The sequence below is a fragment of the Amphiura filiformis genome, chromosome 8 (assembly GCF_039555335.1).
Source record: "Amphiura filiformis chromosome 8, Afil_fr2py, whole genome shotgun sequence".
In the NCBI taxonomy this organism is placed as follows: Eukaryota; Metazoa; Echinodermata; class Ophiuroidea; order Amphilepidida; family Amphiuridae; genus Amphiura; species Amphiura filiformis.
In genome coordinates, this window is record NC_092635.1 from 3,221,492 (window position 1) to 3,246,035 (window position 24,544).

Consider the following 24,544-nt stretch of genomic DNA (forward strand, 5'->3'; position numbering starts at 1 on the left):
GGTGAACATAACTGGTACCTCAATTATTTTGTGGTTTGTATTGCAACAGGTAACTATTGGTGTGCAAATGGCATTGTGCTACTGCTCAATTCAAGAACTGCTTCTTTGCATATTTGAATGGAAAGGTGGCACTTGTCTCACAGACCTTGACGAGTTGATAATGACAGCACTGAGAAAGCACAGGCAACTGCCCTATGATTATAATTCATTTGGGAACAAACAATTTTGATGCCACGAGTCATATGGGTATGTACCACAAGAACACGGAGGCTATAAAACTTTGCCACAAGAGACTCTTCTATTCCGTTGTGGCATTTTAGTCCCGGCAAGATTGGCAACTGAGTTTCTGGATTCCTGGGTAAAAGCAACATAGCGACACAAATTAGAAAGCATTTAGGGCCAGTTTCTTGGAAGCATGGCTAGTGGTCAGGCTTCCTAAGCCATCAGGCTTAAGCCCAATTAGTCACTATACCAGTTCATACAATTTCACATCATACATCATCAAGAAAGATAAATCAATCAAAAGGGATTTTGTAGGGCTAGCATGCTAGCTTTGGAAGCCTGACCACTAGCCAAACTTCAAGAAATTGGACCTCAGAGGCTTGCATGGATGGACGCAGGATGGTAATAACCAAGTCAATTGGGGTTAAGTTGATTTTGGTCAAAATTTTAACAATCAATTTTGATGAAGTAGCCTCAAAAAATTATCATTTATATTTGCTGTTTCCAAAGAAATTATGGCCATTTTGGGACACTTGGTATAAATGTAGCTCCGCGACAACAATACAGAAGTTTTGACTGCACCATGCACTGTTTACAAAATGGTGTGTGCAATAGAAGCGCATGAAACTTGCAAGGTGTGTAAATGTGCTTGATCAAAAGAAAGTCCATGAAAACTTTGCTAAACTTGAAAACTTGAAAATGCATTTGAAAACAGCCATTTACAAAATAATGAACAACATTAATAAATAAACATCCATAGGAAACATGTATATGTTTGACCATTATTTATTTACAAAACATGCTATTATCTACTCATTTGGTATACCCACCAGTTCTACTTGAGTGTGTGGGATGTTGATAATATCAAATCCTATATGTAAAGAACATCCCTCTCACTCATGTATAACAGGCGGACATATCAGACAAATTGATAATAGAAATGAAAGGTTATAATTATGCAGATTTCTGCATAATACACTTCACATCAACAGCATAGCTAATACATCAATCAGTCTATATTCTGTGACACAGTCATGAGGAATGAGTCTAATGTTGCCAAATTTCAATTTAATATTTGTTCATTACTCATTCACACTTTTAAAATATCTAGGTATGGCCCAAAATTACTTTGATAACAAATTAAAACAAGAATATTTCACATGTTTTTGTCAATAAAGCAAAACCATTATTAGCGACATTAAGACTCATTCCTCTTGATAATGTCACATATTCCAAACCTTTATACTTTTTTGTCTTTGATCTTAAAGGAGTATTTCGTGATCCTAGCATCCTCTTTTTATGACATTTTTCAGTACATATCCACGAAAAAAGCATATTCCCAAAATTTCAGTTGATTCCGATTTTGCGTTTGCGAGTTATGCATGATTATGTGTATTACACTGCTCCATAGACAATACGTTGTAATTTCGTTCTGGTGCACCAGAACGAAATTCAAATTTCACGATATCTTTGCTAAACAAATTAATCTGCAAGAAATATTTTGTACATAAACATTATGTAGCCAGAGGTTTCCAGTGATATAAAAATCTCAACTTTTTTTGAGAAAAGTGGGGGATGAGGCTGTGGATCACGAAATGCCCTTTAATATCAAAGAAGTTAGACAAGGAGAGCTCAGAGTCTGTATAGCATCATTTTGTATCATATGGGATCAGCCATATTGGCTTGTCATGTTTTAGGACTTAAATAGTGTAACTCAAGTATTTATCAACAGTCTCAAAAAATGACAATTCAAGTCCTGAAGCATAATCATGAAACAGGCTCACACATCATCAAAGTTGATCAGGTGCATGGCTAAAGGTATTTTCCCCACCATGAGTAACACACAAATATGGCAGTCAAAGCTTTCTTAGTCCAACTTCTTTGTTAAATATAGAAAGTTGGTCTTTAACTTCCTTTGTCCTTCACTTCACAAAATCTTTTAGAAAGGGTACACCAATAGATATCTTTGTTGAGATATGAGTCACTGAAGACTTTGCAACTAGAAAGAAGTCTTATTTCTCATTAATACACATTCTATTACCCTTACAACCGATTTTGAAAACAACACACTTTGATTCATCAAAAACAAAACATGTCACGCAAAAGCACTATATTTGAAATCATGTGCTCCGAATGCATCTGGAACGCAATTAAGCATGCACATTCTACACAGAGCATTACCCGAGGTTATGTGTACAATTAGATATGCACTGTAACTTGTGCTGTATGTGCTTTATCTTGGTGTAAACAACTTTAAATTGGCTATAATAGAAATAAAGGTTGCTGCCTTATTTATCCTTTACATCCAAATAATGTTTTCTCAGCAGTAAAAACGTTTAATTAGGTTCGGCTGTGCCTCGCCCATTCTTTACATTTAATGCCTCGGACACATTAGTCGGGTGTAAAGGATAGGGCATTGCCCCTTAATTCTATTACCTCCACTGTACATAAAGTGACACTGTTACTTGTTACTAGTATGTGCCACATGCTTGTTAGCATGTTCTTAAATTACCAATTAATGTGTTGTGATTGTGTTCAATTTGTAAAACATCCAGCACATTTATGTTATACATTACGCAGCTTGTCAAGCATATAATTTGACACATTATGTGCATAAGTCTTACAAATCATTCTGTATCACTGTTTTTTTTCATAAACTGCAAGTGCCTTTTCCATGTATTCACATTATAACTAGAATTATTATATGGTATCACATGATTTCAGTGTATGGCTGATTACAGGTGCCCCAAACAGATAACAGCTTTTTTAGATTACTTTCTACAACCTTTCTACAGGTTGACAACCCTTTTGAAGCAGAGACTTATAACAGATGTTGTGGTTTCATTGCCAAAGATCAAGTGCTTTCCAGGTGGCTCCACTTAAAGATGGGGTCCTGGGACATTGGGTTTCAGAGTAGAAAGCCCCTATAGTCCATTTGGCTTACTCGAGACAGTTGCGTTCACATGTGACGCGTTCAAAGGCGTTTACTTTGTGCCGCATCGCTTCCTACACACCGCCTTGCTTGCGCAAGTATTATACGCACACCCTACTGTCTTGAGGAATATTAATAGAAGCAAAATGGACATCTATAGGCATCAACCTTTCTGAATAAACAACAAGGCATCTTTTATACTTTGTTCAACTCGTAATAGGCTAAGACTCGTAACATGTTTAGGCACAGCACCTACGCTAGGGGCACTATGCGTGCAGTACCAAAACACAAGTCAGTTTCAACTATTAGGAGTTGAACTCAGTATAACACTTTCTGAAATTACATTTGCAATTTGGATTTGTCTAGTACCCCTGTTCTACACTTATAGTTATGAAAAGCATTATCCTGATTAGAACAATATTTGCACAGTTTGGATGCCAACAACATTGCTCATTTATCAACAAGCAAGTGTTCAGAAGACTCTACTTAAATGATGTATCCATTTGCCATCAGATTTTAAATTACCATACACACAACACACCATTCAGTACAAATGCAAATACAAGTACATTTACAACTGATGGGTTAATAAAAATAATATTTTTAAATGCAAAATTGAAAACCTTTCAAAATAAAGTACTTTTACAGCATTGACCAACAGTCAAAACAATACATTTTACATCAGACACTATGCACAATGTCTGTACATTAAACATCTTAATTTCAAATTCAGTAAAAAAATGATTAAGAACACTGACCACAAGACATAGCCCAGGGTGATTACTCTGCTTTGGTGTCTACATTGCCTACATTAATCCAGTATGCCCAGAAAACAAATGACATGGTCTACCGGGAATTGACTGACAGAGCCTGTAGAGAAATGCCCAAGGGTTTATGCCGGACCACATACAGACAGAGGAAGCACTCAGGTAGTTGTCTCTTTAATCAGATCCCTATGCCTCATCCTACCATGGCAAACTATGAAATGATCAGGCAAAATGAGTCACATGTAGGGACAAGTCAAATTGACATACAACTGAATGGAGTGACAATTTTCTTATGTATTTTATTACTTTTAGAAATATAGGATTGCTAATTTCTCAATCATCTTAAGTTCAATTTCGATGGGATTTTCAGCATACATAGCTATAACATAGACAAATAAACAGAAGAGAAATAATCCAAAATTGGTTTTCCTACAAGTGACCCATTTTGAATGATCACATCACAAATATTTATGCATGGTTATAATTACCGTAAGTCAGTACAAAAACATACTAATCTAGTACCACATCCTTGCCAATAACAAACTACAGTTATTGTGACTGACATTTCTGAAATATCGGCACGCTTTATCAGACTTAAAAACCTTTATGGGTAATTTTGATAATCAGGATGTGCTATTAATAAAGCGTGCAGTTGTTGCGGACGAGCTGAAAGTTATACCTTTTGGCATAAAGGTGCGTAGCTATCCTCCGTGTTTCTTGAGGATTGGTAATAACAACTGACATGTCTCGCTGTACCAATGTCTTACAGTCTCATGATACTTTGAGTCATAAATGTAATAATATAACAAACATTTAAACATGAAACTTCCTGCTGGCTATGTGAGATAGTCCATGCTGACTTGATACTATGATTTAGATGCTTGCTTCTGAGCTACCATTTCTCGTAAATTGCCTTCACTCTCTTTCAACTTTTGATCTAAATAGACCTTGTTCGACTGAAACGAGAAAAGACATACAAAGATAACATTAATATTACTTACATGAATCATCATCTTATTACTCAAGCAAAATAATTATACAACCTCATTGAGATACTCATGAAGCTGTGATACTTGATATTTATACAACAGAAATACTTAAATATGAATTGAAAGATATGTTACCACCCAACCCAAACATGCAACCACGCATAGCCACACCAATGGAAATTAGGCCTTGTGATGACATTAAAATCACTGCAACACTCAAAAAACAAATAAGTGATTTAATTTCTTTATCCAGTTTTAGGTCCAGTTTTTGCCCAGCCCCTTTCAGTGCACATCTAACATACAACCAACATTCTTTAAAATCATAGCCAAATCATATGTGCATTGAGTTGCAATGGTTGTGACATTAGTTTTAGTTATTAGGTCTAAGTTATAGTATCACAGTACCAGTGCAGCCGGTTTCTGTGTGAGTGGCTGAGCTTTCGTCAGATGTATCTCTGACTTCATCAGTACTGAAGAAATGTTTAGAAGGTGATGAAAGCTGACCAAAGCTCAACCACTCTCACACAGACACCGGCTGCACTGTGAATTACAGCATTGTTTATGCAGGGATATCTGTCAAAATTGTCATAAAATTGGAAATAAGAAGTGCCTCATCAAGTTGAATAGGTATAGCATGGCACTCCATTTTACATCATACCTTACAAATAGATAAAAGTACAGAATACCTTTATGCAATTTACAGAGGGTGGTGATTAACTTGGGATCACCTTACAATTTGATGATGTAGCCCTTGAAAAAGGTCAACCCCTTGACTTAGCTAATTACCCCCACCCATTAATTGATATTTCGGACAGGTTGCTGATAAGTCTGCCTTGGCCTGATTTGTCCTTTGCCAGCTAATAATAATTATTAGACTAATCTATAACAATGAATTATCCTAACCAAAAAATAGACAAATACATGTAGCACTATACTATAGACAAATAGCACTCCAACAAGTTTTTGTAGAGGGAGGGTGACCTTGATGCAAGAACATTACCCCTATATTAGTCATATATTTAGCATCATGAGATTTAGTGGATCAAAATTAGTCCAACTCCTCCACAATCACACCTGTACTTGTGAGTATCCAAACACCGTTAAGATGGACCCTATTCTTTTCAAGCTGACTGTGAGCTACATGTACACATACATGTACTGCTCTCTGTGCACAGGACCGATATACAGGCTGTATCAAAATGATTGGTACCCATCAGTTTTGATGGTTATTGAAAAGCCTGCTTCTTCCAAATGCAACATAGGGTCTTCTTGAAATGACCGTAATATAGTTATATGACTCTATATGACATTAATCATCAAATTATGTGGATCCTATGTTGCATTTTGATGTGACAGTCATATTGTCAAGCCTGTATTGGGGCGGGGGCCCAAATCCACCAAACAAAAATGTTGCTGCCCCTTCCTCAACAGCCCGAAAAGGTTGACCCAATTTATTTTTGGTGGTTTGAAAAAGTGAAGAGCAAAAAAAAAAAAAAAAAAAAAAAAAAAAAGATTATAGGCGCGTTGATAATAATAGTTTGGTATTGCATATCGTATGGATTCCCCATCTCTTTATCTCTTTTCCCCCCCTCTCCCTCTCTCCGCCTCTCTTTTCCCCTCCTCTCCCTCTCTCCCCCTTTTTTCCTCTCTCTCTCTCCTTTTTCCTCTTTTTTCCTTGCGCTAGGGAGCGGGGGCCCAAATAGGCAATTTTGGCAGTTGCCCCCCTGCCCCCCGGCAGCTACGCCACTGCTTTTGTTGTCCATTGGCAACACAACATCATAGGACTTCTTCTGGTGAAGATGTCTGTGTCACACATTGAAAACTCAACTTCAAGGTTAGTTGAATTTGTACTGAAAGTCAGTTTAAACTTTTAGAAATCCAGGTAATTGATAAACCCAAACAACTGTCTACATGAGAGTCATGCCTTAATGACATCATATCATACAACATTGAAACCATAAACCATTACTAAAATATCACCCAAAATAAAATTAATAAACATTACAGGAGTTACAGGACATTTCCCTGTACATACATGTAGCTACTGCCGAATCATGACACAATTTCAAGCAATTCTACCTGACACATTTAGGCCACATGTTAAGATGACTTATATCCTGTATCAGATTTTTAACAAATTCCATTGTCATTTCATCAAATTTCTTACTTCTGAGACCTTTTCAGCATCAGTAGCAACAAACATACATGTACAAATGTACCGGTTATATGTGAATCAGATGTACATGTATAATGTCAGGTAACAAATGCATATGCAGTGATGTACTGTACAGTACCCAGTATAAACATGCTGAAAGAGATTTTCCCAAAAGGAAAGTAAAAATCTGTGTCAAATTTCATTACAGTTGCAATGTGGAGTATTAGGGGCGACCCAACTGCCAAACTAGAAAAAAATTGTTGAACTTGAAAAAATTCTCGGGGATTCTTGAGTCTACTGGCGTATTTTGCGATTTGCCTTTTGTGATTCTTGAGTGCTGAGCTTTACCTATGACCTTGGTTTAATCATATTTAATACCTTTAATGTTGTGCGGGACTAGACTGCAGATGCAAACTAGTCTTTTTAATTCAGTCAATTAAAGGAATCGCATTTCCTGAGTATGCCGCTCCTCGAGAATTCTATTACTCTCTGAACACATCTTCCAATTACTAAAATATGGAACAATATTCATTCACCTATAAAGGCAAATGGTGAGAATGTGATTGATGCTGAACTCCCTAGAGAGAGGAAATATAGGAACATAAGTAATTGCTGACTGTCCTTGAATCATTGAACTGTAATCAATTTTCCCTTTAAAAATCTTTACATCTGCAATGATTTTGTAAGAAAAACAGGAATGGAATGGCACTTTTATCACCCATGTTATGATCACAAACAGTGTGCTTCACAGAAACTAGTTTTAATATCCAGGAGTTTTTGCCATTGGTGAAATGACAGTTATTTTAATCCGATTAAATGTAAGGCTGGAATTGATCTTGGTGAACACAACAGCTCTAAAGGGAAATGAGTGATACCCAGATGGATTAGGATCTGTGATTAGAGTGAAGTTAAAATTGTCTGCTGGAATGATCTAGGTTATTTTAAACTGAATTCTTAGTTTCCTATATAACCCCTCCTGTCACCTCCCGCCACTATTTGCTAGCAGCTACTCATCAGGGCTACACACACTAATACTCTATGAACCATGAATTCTGGCATAAAATCAGAAAAACTTGTCAAATGAAGAAATTCCAAGCACTCATTCCAATCATATGGCCTCTTCAAAGTTTTGAAATTATCAAGTACAATTTGTCTTTTTTTTAAGTTTAGCTCAGGAAAGGGTAATTCAAGCTGAAAGACCTTTCATGCTGTACTTTATCAATCCAGGGTTGCTTTGTATTATTTCAAGTTGAAATAGCACTTTGTGGCATGCATCATGTCAAAAATACAGAGAGAGGACTTTCTTTAATACTAACCTACTTCACCTTATTGCATGCACATTTGATGAAACTTGTGCATATCTATACTGCAATTTCTCATTAGTTTTTACATGTTCAAAACATTTTAGGGGCATTTTTATACTTTCTTTTCTCTGTTGTCTGTAAAAGCTTGAATTCTGTAGCATTGTAATTTGAACAAAATTGAACCATAAATCTGTAAAGGGTGTAGTCTCGACTTTGAGAATAAAAAGATTGTTTCAGGAATAAGGGTGCTATAGAGGGGTGTAGGTTAAAGCCAAGAATTTTCCGCGTTGCGGAAATTCTGCGAAAATCGCGGAATTCGGAGGTAAAGCGGAAAACGCATTTCTGAGAAAAAAATAAAAGAAATAAACAAAAATGACCTAGAAAAAGAAAAAATATACAATTGAAAAGAAATAAATAAAATACTAAATGAAATGGGTCTTCAAAATTCATCAAAATAAAGTAAAATCCGTCATAGATTTACCGTTCAACGCCTGTCCTACCTCCCATTGCAGCTCGAGTATCCAACAATCCTATGCGCATCCGACTAAAAATAGCTCTTGGGGGCTTTCCCGACCTTTTGAACGTGTTTCAACATGACTCAGACACGTGCATTGCGCTGCTACTCGCTGGAGGCAAACTATTTGTACTGACTTTATCGCGGGCTTTTTGATCAGTTTATACTTTATTTTTGGATTGTTTGCAAACAATTTCAAAATGCCACCGGAACCAAAGCGAAGTGCAAAGTTGGGAGGACAGTAGAATTTGTGAATATTAGTAGGCCTACAATTTACATTTTGTGAATTATCCGCTGGCTGGCCTCGGGTCCGGCATATTCTGAACTGGAAATAAATAAATAATGCCCTCAATCAGCGACACAGGATCGGCGTGGAAAGTAAAAAAATGTCGAGTTGCAAACTTGGATTCTTGTACTGTATAAAAGCCAACTGTTACCGCAAAAACACATCGTGTGTCACAACTCAATTGACTTGTAGTGACTTGTGACAAATTGTGACTTACTTGTGACTTGACTTGTCATTTAATGACTTCTGACTTGACTTGACTTGCAACTTTTTCAAAATGACTTGACTTACTTGGGACTTGGACAAAAAGACTTGTGACTTGGACTTGACTTGCAAAAAAAGACTTGTTGACATCTCTGATTAGGGGCAACCCAACTGACTGCCTAACTGCAAAAAAATTGGTGAACTTGAAAAACCAACCTCACATCTCTTTTGACAACCGGAAAACTTACTGCCAAGCATAAGGGTGAAAGGCATCCCCCATGATTCTCACATGATTCTTGAGTGCTACTGCCATGTGAACAGGGCTATTTTGCGATTTGCATTTTGTGATTCTTGAGTGTTGAGCTTAACCTATGACATTGGTTTAATTATATTTAATATGATTCAATTTGGCGCACCACTAGATAGGTTACAGTAAGCTTTGATCCGGTTGTAATTCCAAAATTTACATCATCAGGCATCGCAAAACTCAAGGATTCCAGTCTTCAATGGAATCGTTTGTACACGCAGTCAGGAATTGACTTATAAGACCGACTAGTTTGCGTATGACGTCAACCAGCCCAAAAATCCCGTACCACGCAGGTCAGCAACCAATCAAGCCACGCCTTTGCCCTGACGTCAGACGCAAGGTAGTCTCTTTAATTCAGTCTTCAATTAAAGGAATCACATTTCCTAAGTATGCCGCTCCTCGAGAATTCAATTACCCTCTGAACACGTCTTCTGATTACTAAAATATGGAACAATATTCATTCACCTATAAAGGCAAATAGTGAGAATGTGATTGATGCTCCCTAGAGAGAGGAAATATAGGAACATAAGTAATTGCTGACTGTCCTTGAATCATTGAACTGTAATCAATTTTCCCTTTAAAAATCTTTACATCTGCAATGATTTTGTAAGAAAAACAGGAATGAAATGTCACTTTTATCACCCATGTTATGATCACAAACAGTGTGCTTCACAGAAACTAGTTTTAATATCCAGGAGTTTTTGCCATTGGTGAAATGACAGTTATTTTAATCCGATTAAATGTAAGGCTGGAATTGATCTTGGTGAACACAACGGCTCTAAAGGGAAATGAGTGATACCCAGATGGATTAGGATCTGTGATTAGAGTGAAGTTAAAATTGTCTGCTGCCTAGAATGATCTAGGTTATTTTAAACTGAATTCTTAGTTTCCTATATAACCCCTCCTGTCACCTCCCCGGGTCACCTCCCGCCACTATTTGCTAGCAGCTACTCATCAGGGCTACACACACTAATACTCTATGAACCATGAATTCTGGCATAAAATCACAAAAACTTGTCAAATGAAGAAATTCCAAATACTCAGCATCCAATCATATTGTCTCTTCAAAGTTTTGAAATTTTCAAGTACAATTTATCTTGTTTTAAGTTTAGCTCAGGAAAGGGTAATTCAAGCTGAAAGACCTTTCATGCTGTACTTTATCTATCCAGGGCTGCTTTTTATTAGTTGAAATGGCACTTTGTGCAATGCACCATGTCAAAAATACAGAAAGAGGACTTTCATACTAACCTACATAATTGCATGCATATTTGATCAAACTTGTTCATCTCTATACAGATTAATTTCTCATTAGTGTTTACATTTTTAGGGGAATTTTCTCTGTTGTCTGTAAAAGCTTGAATTCTGTAGTATTGTAATATTGTTGAGTCTTCAGGCCTTGTCTTTTGAGGCGAGTGAGTGATCACTCGCCATCACTCGCCTAAAATGAAGCTGAGGAGAGCTTTTTATCACTCGCCTACATTTTGTGTAATACTAATACAAGTGATTAAAGTCATTCGCCTACAGCTCACCTGACAAGTTTTGAGGAGAGTGATTTGTCACTCGCCAGCAATTTTCAAAAGACGAGGCCTGAGTCTTTGTTGGAATGTTGGTACATGTAACAACTATCTTAACTGCACATAGCTTGGCTGTGTCTGTATTTTAAAGCAAATTGAGGCAAAAACCTGTATTGGGACACAGATTGTCTCAGTAATAAGGGTGCTATAGAGGGGTGGGTCAGACCCTTTCCACACAGTTTCTGAATGCTTCATACCAACACACCATCTAGCTAACAAAAGTTCAAAAAAAAGTTAACATAAACTCTTCTTGACTGTCAGACAGTCAACATTTCTCCACATCCTGAGCACATCCAATTTGAGTAGGAAATAAAGAGTGAAACATGTTGGACCAATGTTAGCCATTAAAGTCTCTCAAGGGACCACAATGTGAAACATTAAGTCATTTCAGACACTCAAATATCACAGAGAATCAAAACTGTCTGATAGTATGATCCCTGTTACATAAATATGTCAGATTTCAATTTTTTCTTGTGTTATCTTGTTACATCTTCAATGCCAGCTAAAATGGAATATCCAAAAAATTATACAATGATGTTTTGTTGCATATTCCTGTTGAATGTTTTCAGATTTACTATTACTGTTCTCTTTCTTGGGGCTGGCACCTTGATTGTACCTGCTCTTTAGAGTCCATACTATGTGGTTCTTTTGTTCAATGAACTAATAAACTGCATTGTTAGAGGGTACTACACCCCTGACCAATTTTGTGCCTATTTTGCATATTTCTCAAAAATTATAGCGCATTATTGGTGACAAGTAAGATATGTATATTATAGGGGCAAGGACTACAACTACTGCACTGGAAATTTTATTTCAGCACAGACAACAGTTGTGGAGTTATAGTAACAAATGAGGGAAAACCAATATTTGATCAATAAATCAATAAGTACTTGCCTTGAGTTGCTGAATTTTCAGTGCAGTAGTTGTAGTCCTTGCCCCTATAATATACATATCTTACCTGTCACCAATGCTCTATAATTTTTGAGAAAAATGCAAAAATAGGCACAAAATTGGCCAGGGGTGTAGTACCCCCTTAATCATATCATTATACCCATTTAAAGGATGTCTCCGGCAATCACAACATTATGCCTTATGATAGAAAATTCATTATCAAGCACGAAACACATGGTTTTATTTAAAACAAACTCATATTGACCATAAAAACAAATTAATACAGCCGTCTCTGAACACCCGATATTTAAAATTGGGCGCCGAAATTGTCCAGTACAATGACGTCCTAGCAATGAAGGCTGACAACAATTGAGCACAAGTAACCATGACGTCATTGCACTAGACAATTTGGCGCAGGAAGTTAGAATATCGTGTGTTGAGCGCCGGTTGTTTTTATTCGTTTTTATGGTCAATATGAGTTTGTTTTAAATAAAACCATGTGATTCGTGCTTGATAATTGTTTTTCTAATATATAAGGCAAAATGTTGCGATTGCCAGAGTCATCCTTTAACAAAACTTCCAATTTTATCATGAGTGCTTCTACACGAGTGCTCTGACAAGAAAAGGTCCCAGCAAGGACTCACACTTAAATTTGTGACAACTTGCATGTTGCCACACACTTTGTAGCTATGGCATTTCACAACTTACATGAGCTATAAGTTTGTGATGGGTGGGTCCAAATTGGAACCCAGGATGTTCAGACAATTGTATCTGGTATCAATTTTATAAATAAAATATTATAAATAAATAAGTAAATAATGAAATAATTTATAAATAATGAAAAACAGAAATAACGAAATGTAGAATTACTACTTACCTGTAATTTGGTGACTTTGTCGTCTGCTGTTTTAACTTTGTCATCTAGTAACTGACTTATAGCTGCTAAATCTTGTAGTAAAAACCTGTAGAAGATGTGTGCATAAGAGTGGGTCAAAAATTCAATATAATTGGGTTCATGGAAATAATATAAATTACAATATTTTGGGAGTAGAGTTTGTCCTCAAGTAAGATTACTAAATCTTCATGTTAATGCATAGATTCAAATTCCGCATGAACCAGGGATTTTATTCTTGAATTGAATCTAACAAAACAGATTTGCAATTTTGATTTTCTTTAAAACACAAACCATATAGGAATAGTTCATGGCTCAGTTATTGCATCTCTTTTCCCCAAGCAGAATCTCCATAATTACCGGGGTGGTCACAACTCCACCTGCACAACAGGTCCCAGCACAGATTGCGATACCCTTAAATACATTTGTAAATAAAGATCAAGTGCCATGTTGTACATTGCTCATGTTCAAATCCACAAGTTTCCAAACATGAGACAAAAAGCCCATACTGCTCCCCCTGGCTTGATTAGTATAGTGTGAAGTTGATTCTTATTTGATTTGTTTGCACGAGCATCATACAATGCTTGATGAAATTGAACCCTACTAAAAGTTTGCTCCATGAAGGCACTACTGGGCACAGTTGACAGCAACAGGAAAATATGTTATCCCCTTCAAATTATTAAGGCCCATATCTGTTATATCAACTTCTATGTAAGATTTTGTCTATAAATTTATTTTGAGGATATGATAGAATCGTGATACAACCATGCCACTTACATTCTACCTATACCCTCATACACATTGGTTCCCTCTGGTAGCCCTTTGATTTCCATGCCTGTTAGCTTTGCATGTTGTTGTTGTCGTTTTAGCTGATCGATTTGAAGATCATTCACCCGTAGCTGCTGTGATGTCTCCACCATCTTGATATGCAGCTCTTCAAAAGCCTAGAAGTAAAAATATATACAGAAATGAAAACTTGTATTAAAAGTATATAAGAAATGCACCTTCATTTACATAAACCTTGGTGTATATGTGTTCACCCACACTGAACATAACCACTTCAGGCTTATGAAAGATGATGTCGAGTTTCATGTGACCCTCTTGCACACCCGCATCAACTTTTTAATGTCACATCAGAATAATTCATTTTTGTTTTGTTTTTCCATTTTTATTGCCCTGTACTTGGGACTGGTGGGTGGAAAAAAGATACAGAAAACCACCAACCCCCTTCTTCATGTCAGCCATACAATATTATAAACAAATATGCAATTATTCCTTTAAGCCCAAATTAAAGTTTGATATGTAGAATAATTCATATTTTGATATTTTTTTGAAAATTTTGAATATTTCAGTCTTTTTCTGCTTCTGACAGTCTCTGTATACATAAACAAATACTTCCTGCATAGAGGTCAATTTTCTAATAAGCTCTAGTATACTCAGCTTCTGAACCTCAATAAAAATTCTTATCCTCAATAAAATTCTTATCTTAAAAAATACAAACTTGAAAAGCATGACCGGCCCTCTCTGAGCTTGTTAGAACCTTGGTGAATCCTCAAAATAAATGTTAAAACCATGACCTACAGACTGGACTTATGTCATATCACGAGGGCTCTGATTAAGAGCTATATGCTGACCTGACATTTTTTTGCCTCCAACATGTCTTATTATTAGGGCCAACAAGCGGCTAGGGGACGCAGGGGTAACCTTGTCAATCAATGGTTATTCTATTGTCCACCAAAGTTAAGCTTGATATCACCAATACGTTTATATCCATGATCAATCCAATCGATAGGCAATTATCCCAAGAGGACCAACATTTTTTGCCAAATATTTTGTCACCACTTAAATAATAATATGTTTGAGAATATTTGCAGTAAGTTATCAAAAAATGTTTTTGAATGTTATTAATAAGTTTATTCCCTTTATATAACCTAATATATAACCCGACATTTAAACATTTTCTACTAGCCTTTTCTAACCTTGCGAATGATGTCGAAAACTCGAAAACATTTTGTGTTTGCTGAGATAATTGAACATAATTCAAAATTGAATAACACAATATAATAAATAATAACAAAAATAATATTGCAAAACTATAATACTAATAAATACGTATTAGGCCTAATCAAAAGAGCGCATTCTTAATACTTATGCTTAGTTTTAACAAAATAAAAAATCACAAAGTGCATTTTAATTTATCTGGTATAACGTTAGGAATTCATATTTAGGCCTAAGAAAAAAAAAAAATGTTTAATTTCTTGAATAAAAGAAATCTTATATACCTTATATTCTTATAATATTATCATTAGTTTGTTTATATTTTTATTATTACTATTATTTTTTTTTTAAATCGTAATCATAAAGAATAAATTAAGTCATGACATCTTGTTATTGAGTGCTGAATCCAGGTACCTGGTGTAGTACCTGGCTGAATCACCTCGTAAATTACTAAAGCGCGCCGCCATAGCTTTATGATCTTGATCTTATTTTTATCGATATAAATCGATCACTTATCGGATCAAGTATTGGACACAATAGATGAAGTATTTGATTGACAAGGTTACCCCTGCGTCCCCTAGCCGCTTGTCAATACTAGTGTGATAGAAAGCCTGATGTGTTGAATAATGAATGTTAAACAAAAAAATGACTAATGAAAGTCACCACATCATTCGGCAAACAATATGAAACAGGAAACTCAACATCAACTTTCATTAGCCCAAGGTATACATGTAGTAAGGCTGTCAATATTAAATGATTTTAAACATCTGCAAGTCAATTATGTTTAGAAAAATCACTAAATGTGATTAATTTTTTTTTGTTGACCAAAATATTGATTTTGAAATTTGTATTATATTGTGAATTTAAAAAAAAAAAAATTTTATATCAGAAGGACATTCCTCGTATTCAGATGCAATTTGATGTGTTTGATTCACTCGGTTGGACATCCGGGAACATTGTCCCCTTCGTCCCCTTTGCACAAGCGCGCGCATAGCAACCAGCACGAGAAAGGGGAACTGCACATGCGCTGCACATGCGCACACTGGTTTTCAAGGCTATTTCCCCTTTGTGACGTCAGCCCGACCAAGAGAATGTGCCCTCATGTCCCATAAAAAATACTGTGTTAACGTTGCTACCTGATCCCTTTAACATTCAGTCCATTAAAAGCAGGGTTTGCAGGTTTTTGCCGCAGGTGGAGAAAAATGCGGTTTTAACCACGCTTGGCAAAAACAGTTTTTGCCAGCAAAATGGCAAAAACTAAAAAGGTGTTAAATAGTTCACTATTTTCATCTCAAAACCAATTATCAGTTACAAAATTACTTAAATTACTTCCCAGAGTGTAACAAGCCCAGATTTTATAAGTAAAATATTAAGAAATGAAAGGCATGGGTTTTTATTCCTTACTGGTGCATTTTAATAACTGAAATGCAGCATATTTAATTCAAAACTTTTTCATTTTAAGGACTTAAAAGACAAAAAACAATATGTTGAAAGATTCATTGAAAGTTGTGTGTCACAGTTTATGAGCTTTTCTTACTTTTTAATATTTAACTAATATAATGTGAGTTTTTGCCAGTTTTCGCCATTTTTGCCGGTTTAAACCACTTTGCTGGGAAAAACCGAACCCTGATTAAATAGAAATCAACAGCTTTAGTATGAGGACATTTTTATTATTACCCTATTCATCCGAGTATAGTCCCACCCGTTTTTTAGGTGAAATTTTTCACAATTGGGCGGGATTATACTTGAATTTCAAAAGTTTTTTCGGTTTTGGAGTGTTCCTGGACCTAGACCTAAATGCTAGGATCATTCATGGTTGACCTAAAAAAAATGCATGATTTGTGTTTTTAATATGAAAATTGATAATTTGTATTCATTCATTTAGGTCTAGGTCCAGGGACACTCCAAAACTGAAAAATAAATAACTTCAAAAAGGTTTTTTTACAATTTCTGGAATTTTTTTGAAAAATGGGGGGGTGGGACTATACTCGAACGAATATGGTAGTAGTAAACTTGCTTTCATTGAGTTAAGACACACCTTATTTTGCTCTGAACTTGCTGTCTTGTTTGCTACTAAGTTCTATTTCAGTTTTTGACGATCAGTATCACCCATTGTAGTTTACGTTGTTTCCTTTTATATTTTGTCTGTCCCTGAAGAAGAGCAGTTAATCTGCTTGATCCATCGGTTTTTTTTTGCCTGTTTGGTTTTGTTTGTCTGCTACGTGCACAGTGATTTTCATCACTTCCAGTGTACTTTTGTACTGTTTTCCTGACACTTATGTGGGCTCTGGATTTGGCAATTTTTGGCCATCAAACTTTGCCTGTTTTTGTGCCTACATCTAGGTTGTTTGATTTATCGTATGTGTATGTACACAGTGATTTTCATCACTTGTTCTAACTGCACTTTTGTATTCCCTATGATTCATGTTGTTTCTACATGTTTAGCACTTCTGTGGGCACACGGTAGTTACGCATTCGATGCTAGAGTGCTTTGCTATCGTTTTTTGGTCGGACAGCGGTGCAAGTTTTTTCACCAGAGGTTAATATTGATTTTGTTTATGTTGAAATTTGGATGAATTTCGATGCGCCAACTGTAGCCTATCTTTTGAGCAAGATTTGCCTATTTTGGACAGTCTAGAATTTTGCTGAAGTGTAATTTTAGCAACTTTTTGATGCAATCGCCTGTCTTGATAGGCTGTGTTTACTTCTGAACTGCCATTGCTTTACACGGTGTCATGCTTCAGCGAATTTTGAATGCAATGGTCTCTAGCCTAGAATGTGAAGCTATCGGTGAGCAAATTCTTGGCTAGACTTGAGCAAGGGCACTTGAAGTATAGTGAATCCATCACCATTTGGCGACAGAATTAGGTAATGGTACAATTGCGTGTGAAAAATTTTGCCATATTGAAGCTAAAGTGAAATTTGGTGCAAAAGTGGAATAAATTTGTGTGAAGTGTGCAAACATTTGCACTTTTGTGCCTAAAATGGCCAAATATGAGATTAATTTTGTCAGAAACACACATACAGGCATCAACATTGGGGGGGGGATGATTGTATGGACAAAATATTGGGGGGGATTTACAATACCCATGTGTAAGAGAAGCGACGAACGGTTGGTATTTGACTGATGTCCCAATGAGGCAGCACACTTTTCCCAATACCGTACAACAATAAGCGCTCCACCTCATTGGCTAAACCAATCGCTCTCGCACAGCGATGTAAGGCCAAAAAAAATTGTTGTGTTGCCCTCTCAAGCCTAAAATCTGGTAGTACACCCGGCCAGATTTTTTTTTTTTTTTTTTTTAGCAACTCAACCATTTGATACCTACTATTTACTATTTCACAGTCACATGAGTGAAGAGAGGCATATGCTTAATATTGGCTGTATTTTCTACCCAATGTTGAATATTTTATTGAAGTAAATATTAATAATAAGGCCCTTCACAATTAATTCTTAGTTTACTATTTAAAGATTTTAAAATAGGCATGAGGTATCTTAATTATTAATTATTTATTACTTATTATTTTCTTCATTTTGAAACAAGTGGTCACTGCCCAATATCAACATGAACATCCTACATCAGAGATCCTTCATGGTACATTTTGGCACTGCAGATCATATTGCAATTATGGTTGATTTTATATATTGATAATTAATGATATGTGTTATTTGTTTGTTCAGGATTCATGATCAAAGTAAGAAAGTAGCAAATTAATGTAACAAAAATGTCATTTAACAGAGAAAATGACAGAGAAAAATCAAATAATTAAATATTTTGCAATTTTCAATTTTTGATGCGGGCGGAAATAGGAAACTCAAATTCAATTGTGAAGGGCCTAAACATCCATGTTGTTGGGATTCAATGAGTCAGTCCTACTATCCAATTAAAGTGCTGGCTTGGGGCACAATCTTTTTAGTGAGCGTTATGGATCTGGGAATAGGCTTGGGGGTACATGTATGATAAAAAAAATCATTTGTTAAAAAAAATATTAAAAAAAAAAAAACCCGGGCCCAGATTTTCGCGATTTTGACCCGGCCGCGGAGGGCAACACAACATTTTTTTTTTTTGGCCTAAGTATCATACTACCATGGAGCTTGAGGGCAACAGAATTTCACATGTTCAGGGGATAAGAGTATCTCAAGCTATACTATTACTAGAAATTTCAATTGAATGAACACTTTTCGCGTACACTGAGCGATGTACGCTTGTCGCTAGCGTATGCGACTGTGGTCTGTGTGTGTGTAACACTGAAGTGATGCCATGGCATATATACAATTGTAGATGCGCCATCTCACTTAGCCAGGGCCAGAACTCTGGCCATACTATCCGTTTTTACTTCTATTAGGGCCAGAAGCACTTACATGTACATGTACATTGAAAAACTTGTTGAGCATGCTTGAACGATATAAAAGTTGAAAGCATTTCAATGCTTGATCGAACCAATTCAAATGTGTGTCAGGTCGCTAATAAAACCCACTTGAGAACACACAATCGGCGGTCATTTCTAAAGATGCATTTATATTTTTGCAGAAAACTGAATCGCACGCATGATCAGTGTACTAAATCGCTGTCGTATTTGCATGCTGAGCATGTGCATGATTCACTGTTTTTCTAAAAGAGACACGAAAATGATTCACAACGTTAATTTTCTCCACATATACGAAAAGCGAAAGTCTAATCTCACTTGTGATTGGTTAGTATTTAAATTACTGTATTCGGTCGTGTGTTCGCATCGTGTACACGTTCACGTTGTAGTTTGAAATACGCAATGTACGGTCGTGGTTGGATCGCATTTATATAGCTGTTGGAAACTGTGTTCAACTGGTCTGTTCATTCAATTAAAATTTCTGTAGAAAAATTATTTAATTTGTGTACATCGTGGAACATATATACTCTTTGCTTTGTGGCTGTGCGTACTATACTGCGTAGCTTAGGAAAGCTGAGTGTGACTGACTGACTGTTGTATAGACGTATGCAAATAAGTGAGATATAAACCTACTGTCTGTTCAATTAGCTTAGATTCTTGTATTTTTAAGATATTTGAAAAACTAAAACACTGTGGTCAAAGTCATCAAAGAAAAGTGTTAGCTCAGCCTTAGACCCAACGTGATTTATACTTTTCAAATTCCAAAGTTCAATTTGAAACCCCATTTCTTTTCAATTTTGGTCTTTTCCGCGATATTTTTATAAAAAGCCGAGAACGTCAGGTACCATAAACTTTTTGAATCAATCCATTTAGTGCAATGGGGACGAATGTCATAATAATTAGATGCGCTGAGATATAGTATTCGACCATCCGCATCAGTAAGTATTGTCCAGCTAAATAGATATATTTGCCAGTAGGCCTAACTTTTTTATGTTGAAACCGTTGAATCATTACGTTATTATAAAAATGTGAATATGAACTAAGGTTTTCCAGAATAGGCCCAGCTTATATAAATACATTCCTTGCGTATTTATATTTATTATTGGAAAGAAATGATGGTGTTAAACAAAACTCAATTTACATTGTAAACCAGTTGAAATAAGAACGAAATCCATAATTTTAATGTCATTGTTTAGGAAAAAGATAATGCTCAACATAATGTTATGCATAAAAGCGTATTCACGCATATAATTTCGTGCAACAAAAACATGTGGACAATCGTCACCTATAGACCCTATCCAATAACCGAACGACATAACAATTGAAATGGCAGGACAGATTGTTTTGCTGAATTGGATAGGGTCTATGCCCTAAGTTGAGAATGGACCATCCCACTCGATTTGTGAGAAGGTCGCGAACCCTTTTGGTGGACCCAAGTAACTGCCTAAAATAAGGCAAAATTGAAAAGAAATGGGGTTTTAAATTGAACTTTGGAATTTGAAAAGTTAAAATCACATTGGGTCTAAGGCTGTGCTAACACTTTTCTTTGATGACTTAGACCAAAATTTGTTATTTTTCAAATATCTTAAAAATACAAGAATCTAAGCTAATTGAACAGACAGTAGCTCCCTAATTTATAGCTAATATGGATGTGTAGAGTTTTTTTTTTTTTTTTGATTTGTGAAATCTTTATTGAGGGATTTAAACTACTTCAGTGGCAAGCACTGCTTTCCAAGCAGGCCCTCATACAATGATATTTCCAACATTATTTATTACAGAATATTTACAAAATAACATGATATTTAAAATGTATACAAAAACATCAATAATAAGTATGAAAGAAAATAAATGCATCCCAAGTACATGAACGATATAAATCTAAAAATACATACAATATAAAAATAAATGATTATGATTTAGCAGAAGTAATGATGCATGTCTTGAATTGATGCAAAGACAGAGTTTCAAGGTTTACACGATATGATGGTGATAAGTTATTCCATAAGTTTGCAGCTCTTACAATAAATGTACGTTTACCACTATTAGAATTGTATTTAGGCACAATCAATGTGTTAGAAGAATGACTCCTTGTATTGTGATCATGAGCATTATGAACAAATTCAAATTGATTACATAAATATTCAGGACAAATATTTTTGATACATTTAAAGGTAAGAATAATCATGTGATATTAGACGATCTATCACAAAGTTTAATCCAATTTAAAGAATTTAACATATCATCTACTGGTGTTCTGATATCAGCAAAGAGTAACGTTGTATGCTTGTGTATTAGCATGATTAGTCGCGGAGTACATGTAAAGCTGAATTTATCCTTCATCGCTTTTGCAGAAAAGCGATTTTCACGCATGCTCAGTGTTTACTTACATTTCCAGAGCGTCAAGCCGATCAATCAATTAAAATCGCTGAGGCAAAAACGACGTTGCTTTTGCAAGTTGAAGAAATCTCAACTTCCCAGCGATATCGCTTGACACGTGAATGCATCAACCAATCAATTTCAACCAACTGGATCTATTATTTTGCTAATTAATTTACCTTTCTCGATTATTGACTTTTGGTGATGAATTAATTCAAAACAATAATTATTGACAGCACCTGATGTTTTAAAAATGTATTTTGTGGCATTTAGAATATTTTAATTGTTGTCTGCAATCGCTATCGCCGTGATAAGTATTCTGTCGGTCCAACATCCGGGCTATCTCTAGTCTCGGGGCCCAAACTGCATGTGGCTCACGGTTTGCTCGAGAACTCTAGCCAAGAATTTGCTCACCGATAGCTTCACATTCTAGGCTAGCGACCTTTGCATTCAAAATCTAGTCGGACCCGCTGAAGCATGACACCGTGTAAAGCAATGGAAGGTCAGAAGTCAGAATTTCGGAAAAAACGACACTCGACCATGGAATTTAATCTTAAGTTTATCAGTATATAATAACGGTAAATCAAGTAAGTTTCTTCCACTCTGAAGACTTAGAAACGGTTGTTTGATTACACTGACTATTTGCGATCGAAATTTACATAACACCAATGATAGAATTCATCAACAAAAATCGAATCAGGGATTTGTTTCACTCGACCGTGAGTCAAATTATCAACCGAAGCGACATGGTACGGACCGACAGAATAAATGCAAAAGCGACGCGGCGGGCGATGCATATTATTGCATCGCAAAATTGGGCGATTGCTCATCGCTTTCCAAAAGCGTTTAATCGCAATCGCTCGGTGATCGAGTATAAATTTAGCTTAAGATGCGTAGTTGAATGTTCCACGATGTACACAAATTAAATAATTTTTCTATAGGAAAGAAAAAAGCAAGGTACACCAATAATTTTTCTATAGTATTGACTCTGCTCTGTGTCATGCATGCATGGTGGTGTGTATGTGGGTGCAAAATTATGCATACTTCCCACTCCTGTCCACTTCAAAGAGAAAATGCCCTCATTCCACTCAATCTAGGCAACGTGTGATATTTTACTACGAACTGTATCCTTTTCCTTACTGTTCGATAATGAAAGCGAGACACCAATGTACATAAATAATACACTTAAACTGAAATTTGTGCAAAATAATTGTCTTACTTTCTTGAGTTCCATGTCAGGTCCTGCCATCTTGAATCAATTTACAATTTTAGCCTGAGTCATGGACCCTCAATGCATATGTACCAATGGCAGAGTACCTTGCGTAAAGATTATGAATTTAAAGACTTAACCTAATTTCCCTGATGCAAGGCTACGGAAACAACACGAGTGTTTTCAGCTGAAGTGAGGAAAACATGCGAGGTTTACTAAGTTGACAAAGTAACTGTTTGAAGGGTTTTGAGAGAAAACCGGCCCAGCTATGGTTAAGGAACAGTTTCGAGAGACGGATGTTGCCAAGAAAATGTAATTTCAAGTTCTGAAACTCTTAAAATTTAGTTAAGCTTACCACGTTACACGTACATTTGTTATAGAGATTGGCCATGGCATGCGCCAGATGCAGCATAGTATCATCCATGCTATTTGATCATTTAAGGGGCTTTGCAATAATTATGAGCCATGGAGGAAGGGTAAAATTAGGGGGAGGCAAGAATGTTGGAAATTTGGCCCAAGGAAGGGCTCATAAATGCACTCGGCAGTCCACGCTTTTTAATGCGTGCGGCGTGGGGGTTTAAACTTTTTGGGTAAAAAGCGCAGAATGATATAAAGTGTGGCGTGGCCCGTGGGATTAAAATAAAAAGCGTGGGGCTTGTATAAATTTACAGTATATTTTTATGGAATGATAAAATAATCGTAGTTCCAAGAAATCGCCAAAACCCGCACACCATGTCGCAAGATTGAATTCCATTTGATGCAGGCTCGCATCTGTTTACGTGTGTCAAGCGCAATATACACAATATCCTCCCCGGAAGCTCTGCCAAAACTCATACACGTCACATGATATGCAAATATCCGATTTTCCATGATGATGCGTGGTAGTTTCTTTACATCGATCGTACATGAGTGACGCACAGGTGCATAATTGATTGAGCGCAGGATGTAGTCGCTGAACACAGCACATGTCAAGATGTGAATCAGTTCATGACAAGAACAACATTTGGACACTAAAAAAGTACAGTTGCATTAAAATGTTTAGTAGTAGTTTTTCACATATAATTTGAATTGTTCACATAATGATTCATCTCATTGGAGAGAAAAACATCGGACTTCCATGCGAATTTGGCGTACTTTATTTACTTCAAACCAAATTGCGTGTGACTTCATCAATGTATGCAAATAGTGGAAACAGCAAAAAGTGGGGGGGGTCAGGAATTTTCAGTATAAAGGGTGCCTCAGTAAAAAGTCAGGAATTTTGAAGGGTGCCTCAGTAAAAATGGTGGGGGTAAAATAAAAAGGGTGGGGGTCAAACCCCACTGCCGAGTATGAAATAATATACAGCCCCTAAATAATTAAAAGGAATGCATGCAGCGTAGCCAGAGCAGAGTCAGAGAGAGTAGGCCTATGGTATACTGTCATGACTGTGTAAAGCAACTTCTGAATTGAAGTTGATTTCTTGCTATGAGCTGAATTTATTCTTGATTACTTTTACAGAAAAATAAATTGTATGCATGCGATTGCCAAAATAAGGTTGTTTTGCACACTGAGCTGA

The 24,544-nt window shown here is 36.1% G+C and overlaps 2 protein-coding genes across 2 annotated transcripts in view; one reads left to right on the top strand and one right to left on the bottom strand.

Annotated features, from left to right (window-relative positions):
- Positions 1 to 992: 992 nt before the first annotated feature.
- On the bottom strand, positions 993 to 23,083 carry LOC140158508 (prefoldin subunit 1-like). Its single transcript, XM_072181616.1, has 4 exons — positions 22,999 to 23,083; positions 13,815 to 13,981; positions 13,023 to 13,107; positions 993 to 4,877 (listed from the first exon to the last, which is right to left on the bottom strand). Exons 1-4 carry the CDS (start codon positions 23,026 to 23,028, stop codon positions 4,788 to 4,790), a joined length of 372 nt encoding a protein of 123 aa, XP_072037717.1. The 5' UTR covers positions 23,029 to 23,083; the 3' UTR covers positions 993 to 4,787.
- Positions 23,084 to 23,148: 65 nt separating this feature from the next.
- The window catches only part of LOC140158509 (DNA-directed RNA polymerase III subunit RPC1-like), a 68,675-nt gene continuing 67,279 nt past the window's right edge, over positions 23,149 to 24,544 (top strand). The window contains 1 exon segment of the mRNA XM_072181617.1: positions 23,149 to 23,301. Within this exon segment, the coding sequence (XP_072037718.1) occupies positions 23,258 to 23,301 (44 nt within the window). The 5' untranslated portion in view covers positions 23,149 to 23,257.

Coding starts and splice junctions, on each gene's coding strand:
- LOC140158508 (XM_072181616.1), bottom strand. CDS start 23,028: ATGGCAGGACCTGACATGGAACTCAAGAAA. Junction 13,982..22,998: donor CTGACATGGAACTCAAGAAA/GTAAGACAATTA, acceptor TTTTACTTCTAG/GCTTTTGAAGAGCTGCATAT. Junction 13,108..13,814: donor TATGAGGGTATAGGTAGAAT/GTAAGTGGCATG, acceptor CATCTTCTACAG/GTTTTTACTACAAGATTTAG.